Source organism: Cyprinodon variegatus, unplaced genomic scaffold, assembly GCF_000732505.1.
Source record: "Cyprinodon variegatus isolate N-32 unplaced genomic scaffold, C_variegatus-1.0 Scaffold323, whole genome shotgun sequence".
Taxonomy (NCBI): Eukaryota; Metazoa; Chordata; class Actinopteri; order Cyprinodontiformes; family Cyprinodontidae; genus Cyprinodon; species Cyprinodon variegatus.
Window position 1 is genome coordinate 216,269 of NW_015150776.1, and position 13,757 is coordinate 230,025.

The 13,757-nt window shown below is 36.2% G+C and overlaps 1 protein-coding gene across 1 annotated transcript in view; it reads left to right on the plus strand.

Annotated features, from left to right (window-relative positions):
• LOC107091063 (ciliary neurotrophic factor receptor subunit alpha-like) overlaps nucleotides 1–13,757 on the plus strand; it is a 268,089-nt gene that overhangs the window by 210,014 nt on the left and 44,318 nt on the right. Inside the window, exons 5-6 of the mRNA XM_015384788.1 lie at nucleotides 7,983–8,100; nucleotides 10,157–10,323. Coding sequence (XP_015240274.1) covers nucleotides 7,983–8,100; nucleotides 10,157–10,323 — 285 coding nt within the window. The remainder of the gene's footprint in view (nucleotides 1–7,982; nucleotides 8,101–10,156; nucleotides 10,324–13,757) is intronic.

The window sequence follows — 13,757 nt, forward strand, 5'->3', positions numbered from 1 at the left end:
TGGATATGTTTTACTTTGCGACCTTGTCTCTCTTCCTGTCAGACTGGTGACATTGCTGCTGAGTTGCTGTTTAGGTATGACCAAAATAAACCACAGGTCTACCTTGGCCAGAGCTATGCAAGCACAGTTGCAGAGAATTATTTGCGGTTTGACCACCCCCATGCATTTTCAATGAGCTCTTACTGCCACAATCGCATACAATTTGATTTTAAGTCAGTTTTGCTTTGTCTTCAGCTCCTGAGTCAGTGGACATGGTGATTATTGGAAAAAGGTGGATTCCACCCTCTGGTTTGGGGGTTTAGTCACTGTCCAAAAAAAGAAACAAACTTATTTGGGTGGAGGTGGATCCCATTGGTTGCTATGAAACGTAGTTTACCCAAAAAGTGAAGCTCTTGGTTTACTTGTCTTTCTTAACATCAGACATTACTTGCAAAAATATATGGATTGTGGCCAAAAGAGTAAAGATCTCAGATCCAAGCAGTTATAATGAGTTTTCCCATTTATTGTGGCCATACTCACCTCCATAGAGTGCGGTGTTAAGTCAACTGCAAAATGGTTCTTGTCACTGTCAGTTGATATACACTTGGCTTTTGTGTAGGATGCCTCCTTGGTGTCTCTATTTACACCTTTTTGGGCACGTCCTGCTCAGATGAGCCCTAAGTGATACTTAGAATACATTGAAGGTACATATCCATCTAGCATGGGAATGCCTTGGAATAAGAGTATTTTTATAAAAACTATTTTTCACCATGCTTCCTGTTTTGTTTATTTTTTTTACTTTTTAACATTCTGTGTTTACAGAAAACAAAAATAATTTATTTTTTTTGCCATTTTATATATTTTTAATTAAGATGGTAGTAAGTTGATAGCAAAATGGAACCAAGATCAAATTATTTTGGTTCTATCCAAGAGAAAACTGTAAAAAAAAAATGGAGAGAATCGGCTCTTGTCTGACATCTGTTGTGTTTTATTAAAAAATTAATCAAGTTAGAAAAACACATATAAGGAATAGTACTTTTTTCTTTTTCTGAAATATTTTTTGTAGGAGACCAGTGAAGTAAATGCAGAGAATGTCCATTTGTGTGAAGGGGTCCTCGATGATTTTAAACGTATTACGAATTTGAACGTTTTATTCAAAAGTTGGTATGATTTTTATTCCAGATGATTACAAACAGGATTAAGATATAAGCAATCTTACAGTATATCTGTATAGCTCCTGGGTGCTTGATAGAAGTACAATATATTGTATAACTTTTGACCACAGCTGGTCAAGACAAAAGGCACCACGTGGTCTCTAAGACTTTGCCTACAAAGTTTTGTGTATTATTTTTGCCCCCATGGCACATTCTAAAATGCAGAACCCTATCCTTACCCAAATTCTTTCACACCATACCTTACTGACTCCCTAACATAAAAAAATGGGGTCCAAAAGCCTTTGGTCCCCACATGACCCGCTGGTCCTCAGAGGGGCAGTAAATATAACAAAAACTGTCCTAAATAGGTAACATAAATAAGTACACACACAACATAATAACAAAACACAGAGCAACAGAGGAGCTACTAAGACAACTACATTTCAGTTACTACACTATCTGCAGCCTAGCAACCAGGTTACTGGATGTCATTATCTCTCATCACATTTCTTAGCTTGCATGTATGTTTTTATGTGCCCTCAGTTGCAAAACAATCCTTTACACCAAGGCCCAGGATTTTTGTGTGACAGGTTTGGATTAGTGGCAGAGAGGAAGACAAAGTTAAGAAAGAAAGAGACACTGATAAGAAGCTGTTGGCTGATGTTGTTCTGTGGAGGGGGAGGAAAAAATACATTCCTCTGAGGTAAATTACAGCTTTACTTTGATCATGCAATGTAATCCGTGTATAAGCAGAATGTCTTTATTATTATCCGGCTCCAGCAAATGTTCATGCTTGTTCTTATTATGTGTAAAATATGTCTGCTTATAAATGTATGCTTATGTAGAGAGGAGGGAATTTCACTAAATCATTTTTGATATTTCAAACAAAATACACAGTCATTTCCAGAGGTATTCATAGTCCTTGATCTTTTCCCACTCCTGCCATGCCATAATCTCAAATTGCTGTGTCCTTTACTGGGATTTTATATTATGAAAATGTGTTACACATAAAGACATCTGTTATCAGTTTGTACTCAGCCCCCATCTACAGCAATACCCTTACATTCAAAAACGAGTCACATGGTTTAAATGTTTCTTTGAAAAAGGAAAATCATTTATCGCCATCTTTCCACTTCAGAAGCAGATATAGCTATGTGTAAAAGATCAACAGAAGACAGGTCAATAAGTTTAAAGGATTTGAATTCCTTTATAAGCAATTTTATGCACATAATACAGATAAAACAACACATTCAGAGAGCAAAGATTACACGGTATCCCCATTTTCAATCCACTGTCAAAGTTGATTCAATACTTATTTCCTCATTTTGTAATTTACTTGTAAAGTTTCATAAATTAAATGTTTGCAGGTTGTGTTTGAGTTTGAACATAGTCTGATGTCTGAAACGATGATGTATAAAAATCCTCTACACATAAATGAAGAAAAATCCACAACACAGCGTCTTCACATTATTTTGTAAATTACTTATGCATAGCCAGGAGAACTACTGGTTTAAGGCATTTTCCAAAGATTAAAATAAAATCTGGCTTCCTCAAAGCTACAAAAGCACAAATCGAGAGTAGTTTATTAGGGGCACATAGTCAGTTACATGTGGTTAAAGTCTCAGATTTCTTAAGGCCCTTTCATTTGAGCATTATTGGAAAGTTGGAAGGCCAAGAGCAACTTTAAATGCAGTCAAGGCAATCCTTTAGCCCTGGTAGTTTTTGCTAAGTTTAATTTGATCCCATTTTTCTGTGTAATAATTTGCAGAACAAATGTGCAATACTCAACAAGGAGAAAAACTGAAACAAAACTTTACGTGTTCATTTCTTGGCTTCAATTTGGTCTAAAAGTCATTCATAAATCAATCACAGAGACATTTTGTTCATGCAAATTGGCATAGTTATTAACCTTAGGAAAGATGTGAAGAAATTTGCATACATGTGTTCCTACTCTACCTTCCCCCGTCTTTTTAAGCCTTATTATCATTTATGAGCCACAGTCTGTAACCTATTACCACTTAAAAGTAACCTGACCAGCCACTTGTGTGTGTGCCCATTTGCACACGTGCAGAGTGAGATTTCATGAGGCTAACTAAAAACATCTTCACAATACCATTTGATACAGAAATTCAAACCAGATGATTAAAGTACGCTAATGCAAATAACATTTATTCATGAGCGGTGTCCTCTGTGCTATTGATTCAGGTAATATGTCAAAGCGGTTCACAAAGAGGGCCAAATCTGCTCAGTGTAATTTTAATTCCAAATATTGTTTCATGGGTTTCAATATTCATGTTGTCTTTCTTCTTTTGTTTTTCTCATACAGGTGTGTTTTCCCTTGTTGTTTACGGCCCTCTGTGTAATATCTGTTTAATCTGAATGTTTTGACAGCTTTTGATATTTTAAAGCAACTAACACTTGTGTGTTGCTACTTCATTGTTTATATCCTTGCATTTGTGTTGCTTTGCGTCTAAAGCACTTCTAAAAACACATTTGTTCCATCTCTCGAGAACTGCCCAGTCCCTCTTTAAAGATTCCCTTCATCTTTCCAAATATGCTCACTTCATGTCTGTTTTTTTTTTCCAAAAGTTATTTCACTTATGACTCAGTTCTCAATACGCCTGTTTTTTTTTTCTCATTTCACTGAAATGTCCCTTATTTTGCGTTCCAAGCACTGGATCAACACATTTATAAATGCCAACAACATACTGTATGTGCTGAAGTAGCTATAGATGTCCCAGAATATTATAATTTTCCTAACATTCATCCTTTTATTAGAAAACTTGCTACTGCTTTGATAAATGGCATTTGGTCTTTAGATTCTTCTTGATTCTACGTACAAAGCAGTTTTAACAGTGTTGAAAATATCCAGCAATTATGGCCTACAAAAGGATCAACTACTTGCTAAAGAATTTTAATTTGAAAATCCATGCCAGTGTCCATCATGTGATGATACAGGGTTGGTACGCAAGGATTGGGAAGTATTGTTACTCATATAGGCTGATGAAGTATGTTTAAATGATACCGTTTTTACTAAGGGCAACAGTGTGTAGAAATTTTCAACATTACACCACTGGCACCATAGAAACAAGGCCAGGTGGATCCATAACTTTATGTTGTTTACACCAAATTTGGACCATGCTTTCTAAATATTGAAGATGAAATCAAATTCACCTTACCAGACAATACATTTTCAAGTTTGGCATTGCCCACTGCTGTTAGAGCCCAGGGGTCTCAAACTGGTTCCAGAAAGGGCCGTTTTTTTTGGCTGCCGGTTTTCTTTCCAACCAAGCAATAGCACACCAGACTCCATTCATCTCATCAAGGGCCACACGGCCCTTTCTGGAACCAGCTTGAGACACCTGGCATATGGCATCTAGAGCCCTAACTTTGTGTTATCAGCTGAGCATCAGTGATTGTATTCTTGGTTGGATTTTAGCTACTGTTACAGTACCATCTTGTTATCATTGACTCCTTGTTCTCCTTTGACATCATCAGTACGTTTTCACCTACAAAACTGCAGGCTATTTTCTCTTTTTCAGATCATTCTCTACAAACCTGAAAGATGTCTGTTAGTAAAAGTCCCAGTAAATCAGTACTTTTTAAAACATTCTGCGCCAGCGCAGTTGGCAAAAAAACAATGAACCATTCACTTAAATACCCTTTTTGTCCATCGTTATGCTCTCCTTTTTGCTTTAGCAAGTCATTCTACCACATTCGTTTATGTAAACTGTTAAACAGATGTACCTAATGGATTTTCTGGAAAATCCGGCTGGCACAAAATAGTGTAACTTTGCCAAGAGAACTGCAGAACTCATTTATTCACTTGTTGTGTCACCAGTTTTATGTAGTCTTTTCTACTGCCGTTTTACAGACTCAGTCTTTCAGGAAAACCAGGTAGCCAATGACTTTGCTGCCATGACTTACATGGAACAATGCTGGTTAGCGATATCCACTGCTAATGCAACAACTTCAGCAAGAGGCACCATAATTCCCTGACTAATGGTTAAAAGTGAGAAAAATCTACAAACATAAAGAACAAATTAATCTCTTCATTGTGCTTTAAATGACTCATATGAGACTTAAACTGCTACTTGTCAAACGTATTCTCATGAGTAGCTTATACAATACAATAGTTTATACATGTTCCTGTAGTACTAGTGCATAAAAGATCTTTATTGCCATCTATACTTAAATATGAGATTTTATTAATGTTCTTGAAAATGGGACTGCAGGACCAGTTTTCCATAGTTCCATAGTTAAAAAAGTCAGAAGTGACGCCCAAATTCTGCGTGGCAGTTTATACAAATGAGTGGCAGCTACCTTTTTGGAGTCAGAATGTGTTCAATTGAACACTCCAATCCTACATTTAGTTTGCTTAATAAGAAAAACAAAATATTTATAATTATTTACTGTTTTAGAAGACCCAGAGGCATTTATATAAACGGCTTTTTCAATGCGGTAAACACCTGAAAAAAAAAAAAAAAAAAAAAAAACAGGCATGCCTAGATTTTAAACATATTTTAGCAACTGGCTTTCCCTCTGATTTTCTTGACCTCATTTCTGTTAAGATTTTTTTTTTTACATTTGTTAAAGGTTTCTCTTTTTTCCATTGATAATAATATGGTCTGACTGATTACAGCTAATTCTATAGAGCCTGGAGAAGTAGTCTCTGTGTGATGGTAGGCTCTGACAGTAATTGGCTGCGGCGATATGCTTGTGTGTGACAGTGTGATTTAGTGTGACTTTAAATGAAGCTCACAAATGAAAAGCCAATTGATTGAAATGGCCCCAATTAGTCTCTGTGATTAATTGACTGCGATTGGATACCATCCCTGGTATCCATTATTGTCTATTATTGACAGGCTAATTAGTTGCTGTGGTGACTGCTAAAACACAGTTGATTGTGAGCATCAGTCAAATGACCCCATAGTTCCAATTAAGCAAACTTGTTGTTACACCTACAAGTGTGTATTTGACTAAGTTTAACTAAATGTTAAAAAAAAAAGCAAGATCTAGTATGGTTTTATTTATTCGGATTCATGCTAACAAAAGAGCCCTGTCTCTGGCCGAAAACCTATTTTAACTCGGGAACAATCAGCTTTTGATGGCAGTGGGAACAGCTCACTGACGCGTTTCTACCCGGGTCAAACGACTCGGCAAGCGACCCACGACCCACGTTAAACTGCCTCTGATCGACATGATGTGGGAACACTAGAGCCGGGTTGCGCCACTAAATTATGTAACAAAATTTAATGCAATGTACGGACGTCAACACACCGCATCAGTTGCTTCAGACAAACTGAGACAACTGTTTACATTCCTAAACATTGTGCAGCACTGGTGAGAGGGATTCCGATGGATAAAAGAGCGAAATAATAAAGAATACTGACGGCGCTCTGGCTCCCGTTCATGTTGCTCTCCGTTATTTACTTCCCTGACTTCCGATGCTCTGTCAACATCATCAATGCTTGCTCCCCCAGCGTGATGCCGTCATCAGACATGCAGTGGTGGGGGGACAGACACCACACAGCTTGCCAGTAGGGGTCAGACTCGGCTTTTCGGTCAAATGGGAAAAGAGCCAAAAGCCGATAGTTAGCGGGTCAACCTGTTTTGAGAAAAAAAGCAGGTTTTCAGTGGGAAAGCAGCCTTGAAGAACCTAGAAATTCAGTGATAAAATTAAAAAAACATCTATGAGGAAGCTGAAGTTTACATTATTAAACCTCCAAAATGAACAATAATCCCAAAGATGGCTCTAAATCTACCAAGGCTTGTTTTAAGAAATGGTCCTTTCGCTAATGACTTCAGTAGTTAGTTGTAACTTGTTTTGAGTCCTTTAAGTGCCAGTGTGGGATTTGTTTATTATAATGTGGTACTTGTATACTTATCTAAAAAACAAAGCTAATTTGCAGTGGAAAATAAATGATTTTTGGTTTCTAGTGCAAGGTTTGTTTTAGTAACAAAATGTTTTTAAAACTATAATATTGAAAGTCTATAATAAAATTCCTTTCCTTCAATTTACTTATTTTTTATTACCGGTACTTATTTTTTCTCATCCATGCTGTCCTTCCAATTTTTTTTTATTTCCATGTCTCCTCAAAAATTCTATGATGCACTGTTTTCAAATTAATAACAAACTTTACATATTGTTGTACAGACTTCTTAAAGAGCTGCATTAATCATTGTTTCACTCTATGAAACTTTAAATATTTTTGAAAAAGTCATTGCCCAAATTAATTTAAATCATTATTATAAATCAAATAGCATTCTATAAGATGCGTAGCAATTAAATAGAAAAAGATAACAGATGACTTTAAACATGCTCACATTTCATGACATCTCAGCAAGAGATGGCTCTATCAAAGCAGCTCATGTCTGAGCTTGAGGTTAATAGAAATTATATAGATCTGTAAGAGGTTTTGAGATTGCACAAATAAACTATAATTGGGCATGTGATTGAGCTTTTTCCTTCTTTCATCACCATCCTCATCAAAATTTAATGAATTTCATATAAAAGTTTAATGCATAGTACAAAGAAATGTGCCAGCTTCTCTGGCTAAATAAACAGAAAGCGTGTCTAATAAAACATACCAAAGACAAGACTTAATTTAAACTGAGAAGCCATGGCATTTTAATAAAAAATTAGACCAAGACTAAATTATGCAATAAAGTAATGTTTAATTAGCCATAGCAGCTTTGTATTTGATGAATGTATTTTGGATTTGATCTCTTTTTTCTGCCATGAATTCTTTCCCTTGCATGAATCAAACTGTGTATTTCTTTAAAAATGTATTGGCAGTGGGGTTTAACAATCTTTTTTAAGTGAATATTTGTTTCTGCTTTCTGTAGTTCCCCCTCAAGAGCCCAAAGTAACCTGTCGGTCCAACACCTATCCTAAAGGCTTCTACTGCAGCTGGCACCTGACGCAACCAACTTATATTCCCACCAACTTTGAGGTCGACGTGCAGTAAGTCAAATTGATTTTCTGTTATTTCCACATTTTTTTTATTGGGCTTTTGTAATAAAATTGTGATAAATTTATATTCCTATACACATAGCTGGACCTTTCATAGAAAAAAATCAGTTATTACAACACAAATTATAAGATTAAGGACTCCACGCTGATTTATGGTGAACCAAAAATATATCTGAAATATAAGAAAACATTTTTTTAATCTTTATACTATACAAATTCTGGTAATGTTACAGAATGTAGGAAAATTTATTTTATACCTAAAAGCTAATAAACTTTTTTCCATAAAATTACAGATTGCAGAACAGTAACTCTTTTCTGGCTTCAACAAAAAAAAAAAAACAAAAACAAAAAAAACAAAGCAAAAAAAAAAAACAGAACAACTGTGGTGAAGATTTTTATCGTAAAAAAAAGGAAGAAACACCAAGTAAGCAAAAACAAGAAAATAAATAAGTGGCTTTGTAGTTAAGCAAAACAGCATGCAACCACTAAGGGAGTTTATGAAAAAAAAATGGTATCACATAAAAATAAAGAATGATTAAATAAAAGAATACCTACGCATCAATAAAGTAGGCATGTTATTGTGAAGTTAGGCAAATAATCTTTTTTTTTTTGTAGAAAACTGATGTGTAAATAATTGTTCAGTAGTTTTACAATTAAAAGAACTCTGCTTGATTGATGCATAAAAACATTTAGTTTGCAAACTGAATAAAGTTACTATTTTTTCCAGTTATAAGGACAGCATTCAAATCTCTCTAGCCAAGTTTATTAAGTTAATTAAAGCACAATCCACAAGCCACAATTTTCCCATTGTGGGACAATAAAGGGATTTTCTATTCTTCTAATCTAGAATCGGCTGTTCAATAAAACTCACTGGATAGATGTATTGGAACTTTAAATCTTGGTTGTTAAAGCACAAATACTTTGTGTTGTAACTTACATTTTCAATTTTATGGAAATTGCCCATTTACATATCCATCTGCTTCAATTGTTTGTGCTATAGGGCCAAATTTGTATAATGCCTGAATGGAAGTCGGGGGCGACACAAAATCTGTCTAGGGGCCACAAAAGGTCCCGAGTGTCGCATTCTGGACACTTCTGTATTAAGGTGATGCTTTTTTAGCTCTGCATTCCTGCAAGCCGGCTGCTTGTAATCCAAAACAGGACTTTTACTGTCACTCGTAACTCTGATCCTAGGCGCTGCCATATGGCTTTTATCTGCAGTAAATGAAGTGTTCCATTATGATTCACTGTTGACTCAGTGATCTTTAAAGAATGTAGATCTGCTTACTTCAAACATGTGGGAGATTTTACAGGCTTCAGGCCTGTAGGCATGAAAGCTGAAGATGCATATGCAGAGCAGTAAATAATAACATTCATTTAGAGTAAGAATTACAGAGATGCAATGGTCAGATTTCTATCCTGTTTGTATTACTGCATTTCTTGTAAAGCCTTGACTTGCCATTATAGGTTTGAGCTGATTTTGATTGATCTTTTATACCTATAACTGAAAGTTCTACCATGTTTCTATTTGTTTCTGGCTGTAGTTGTTATTCAAATGTAACATGTTGCCTTAATGTCGGGAAATAGAGAGCTGTAAATTAGTATTTGTTTGTACAGATAATAAATATACCCGTTCCCACTTGTTTTTTAACTTGTAAAAGTGGCACAAGGTACTTAGATGTGACATCATTTCCACAATGAAGTCCCTCTCAAGACAAATTAAACATATTGCAACTGCAAGAGTTTCAGCTAGAAGTGGGCTTGTTTAAAGCCTCAAGCACCCATGGAATGGAACGGCAACTTACCACCAAAAAGTGTTCTGTTTTCTTTTCTTCCTTTCTTTTTATGCATTTTCTATTTTTTGCATGCCAGACCTTGGGGAACTAGAAAGAAATAAGTTTAATGACCCTCTTTCTTAAGTGAAGTTCAATTTATGCCTTGATGGCTATCCTAACAACCCAGACTTTACAATCACTAACATTTTTATTGAAAACTGCGTCTCCTTTCTTTGCATCTCTTTACCTTATTATTTCATTTTTCTCCTCAGACACAAGCATCGCCCACTGGATGTGCAGAAGGATCCAGTCCATAAGAATCGCTGTCATGTTCAGTTCCCAGAGGTTTTCTCCACCACTCCATATGAAGTTAACGTGACAGCGGTGAACCCCTTAGGAAAAATATCCTCTTTCTTTTCATTTGAAGAGTCCACCATAGGTAAGATGGATGTTTTTCACTTTCTGTGTAGGTTCCATGCTGCTAGATCTTTTTCTCTACCTTTTAGCCCGTTGTGTCTAAAGGTGACAAACGCACTAGCTTGGCAGTAAATTAATCACAACACCAGTTAATCCCTGCAGGGCTTGCCAGTCAGTTATATTTTTGATTAACTTCCTTTTAAAATTAAATGCTCTAATTTAGGTCCTATGCTTAAGGGGTTTAAAGGAAACGCTCTATTTTTTTTTTATCGCTCCTCTAGTCTGTAGAATATTTTTGCCTTTTATTAAAGTTTAACAAGAGCTCAATTGAGGGATGTATCCAGCTTCTTTATTCTGTTGCCAAAAAAAAAAATAGTGTTGACGCGACCCTTGGAGGATGCCAACACTCAAGAAATAATAATGCAGTCGTTTGACCACACTTAACTGATTTTCTGACACTTCTAGTTCCCTTTGGAGCTTTGTTACTCATACAGCAATTGTTGGCGCCAGAAAGGCAAAGGGAATTGAAAATTCTGTCGGCAAATAAATGTCACATAGCTTCAGGAGAATGCATGATATTTTTTTTTTCCAGCTGAGGAGCTAGTCACCTAATGTGCTCCCTTATGATTACTGTCAACATCCGATAAAAAAAGAGAATTATCGACCCTTCGTGTTGCCTTTGCTTGACATATTTTAAAAGAACCACCAATGACTTGTCTGCTTATTTGTATTTTTTGTACTTTTGAAACTTTAGTTCTTTCTTTGGTTCTTTCCGTGGATTATTTTTCAAGCCTTTAAAAAGGTGCACGTTTGATGGGGAAGAATTTGTTCAGAACACTGCAAAATAACACAATAATAGAATTCATCAGCAACTCCGACAGAAAAAGCAGTGAAGAGGAGAAATTCGTTTTATGGGAGGGATGGGGGAGAACTTTGATAGATAAGGGGAATGCTGGGGGCAGTCCTCAGCCCCGTTTCACTGCTTCCAGTGTGGCATTGGCGTACATGTCACATAAACACACAAAGACAGCAGCAGGGCCCTGAGAGAATCTAGGAAGTGTGTTGGTTTAAAACGTTTGGTATTTGGAAACAGGAAGAATGTGTTGTATTTGTGTGTTAGTGTGTATAGAAATAATTAAATGAGGGAGTGACATGCTCTGCCAACCCCTGGACACAGGACTCATGAAAATGCTAATGGTAGCCGGATTAACGCCTTGGCAGAGGAAATATCCCTTTTGGAGATATCAAAATGCCTCACTGCTCCTTTTCATTCCATCTGCTTTCACTGTCTGTCTTGTTTGCACTTTTTGTAACTTTACATTCATTTTCCTTTCTCCTCTCCTTTACTTCTCTCCTTCATTTTTTTTGTCTTTCATAATGAGCCAAATCAAATACCTTATCATATGAAGACAGGAAGTTTGCTTAAATTTTTTTTTTTATCATCCCTTTTCAAATGTTTTTGCTGGAAGATTTAGTAGATTATTAATTAACTCTTTTACTTCACTAAAAAAGATACAGTTCCCACTGTTCAAATGACAGGGCCCATGTTTACAAAGAGTCTCAAAGCCCTTACAGAGAGTTCCCAACTTAGCCTGAAAATCCTTCCAAGAAGTCCTAGCTTTAAAATTTATTCAGAACGTTGCTTAGAGTGACTTTGGGTAAAGAGTTAACATAAATTCATGTCTTATACCCCATTACCCCTCGCCGAAAAAAATCTACTTTTAGTGGTAGTTGGAACTTCTCACTGACCCACCTAAGCCCATGTCAAATGACTCGGCAAGGTACCCGGGTGAAAATAAAAAAATCTCTGATGGGCTTAAAGTGGGAAAATTCGACGTGTCAACCCGCAAATTTACGTAATACCGTTGAGCTCAATGTGCAGACGTCAACACAATGGTCCAGTTGCTTTTCATCAAAAAAAAAAAATGAGCTACTTGAAATATACATTCATCCATTTTTTTATTGAACTGTACTCTTCCTTTTATTTATTTATTCATTCCTTAAAATTTCGTCTCTAGTGTTGCACCTTAAATTCAACTGGCTGCTTATATTCCTCGTATGGGGAGGATATTGTTTATCTTAACTTCATGTTCAAAATTGTAAGACACAATGAAAGTTGTCCTCACCACTCCAAAGAATTGTTCCCTTGTGGAGCTCTCATAAGCATATTTTTGAATACCTTTAAACCTGCATAGGTAAAAATCTGAGAAAAATATGTAAATCATGTCACCAGCATATACGTAGGATTTTTTGTGAATTCAGGCCCAGACTTTTATTAAGTCAAAAAATTAAGTAGTTACATTTCCTTTCCTGTCAGCCTACCGTCAGAAAAACGAACCACTAGTGCCGTAAAAACTCAAAAGAAAAGTTTGAAAGATAATTATGTGAGTCTACCAATAAAACTCTATTTCAATTCAACTCAGTTTATTTATGTAGCGCCAATTGACAACACATGTCATCTCAAGGCACTTTACAGTTCAACCAGATCATACAGTCAAATTGATTCAAAGTTTTCTATCTAAGCAAAACCAGTTGATTGCATCAAATTATTGCATCGAAGGCAAACAGCATTTTTTAAGTAACCATAAACAATAATTATTCTTTAGTACAGACTGCTCCTTAATCCAGTAGAAGAAAGTTTTTAGCAGTTTTGTGCCATATATTTGTGTAGTTGTCTTGTTTCTCTAATGTAGGAGTCCTAACAGTCCTTGCTCTATTGGACAGATAAACAAAGTTACTCAACTTTTGGTTTTACCTTTGGAATGAAGGGGTCTTTCTGCATGGAGTTTGCATGTTCTCCCTGTACAAGCATGGGTTCTCTCCGGGTACTCTGGCTTCGTCCCACAGTCCAAAAACATGACTATTAGGTTAACTGGAATCTCTAAATTCTCTTTAGGTGTTAGTGTGTGTGTCAATGGTGATTTTTTTCTGTGTTGCCCTGCAATAAATTTGCGACCTGTCAAGGGTGTACACCGCCTCTCACCCCTAGACAGCTGGAGATAGAAACCAGCACCCCTCTCGAGCCCAGCTAGGATAAAGCGTGAAAGAAAATGGATGGATGGATGGATGGATGGATGGATGGATGGATGGATGGATGGATGGATGGATGGATGGATGGATGGATGGATGGACATTATAATACCATTTTCATGAAATATGTATTTAAATATATGGTGTATTTGTTAAAATGGATGTCTAACCTTTAGGTTCATTTAGATGGAAGTTGATTTTTTAATAACACAATCTTCCTTTTTAACTTTTTTTTCCAAACAGAGTACTTGTCACTCTATCATGGGCTGAAAGTGCAGTGTTGTAAAAAAAAAATCTACAAGTGCCATCAAAAGTTGAGAATGATTTTTAGGAAGTTTTGAAATTGCACTGCTCTCCAGCCTTTCTATGCAGTCAGTATTCCAAGGTAACCTAAGCTCTATTAGCCCTGACAGTGTCTGCATAGCC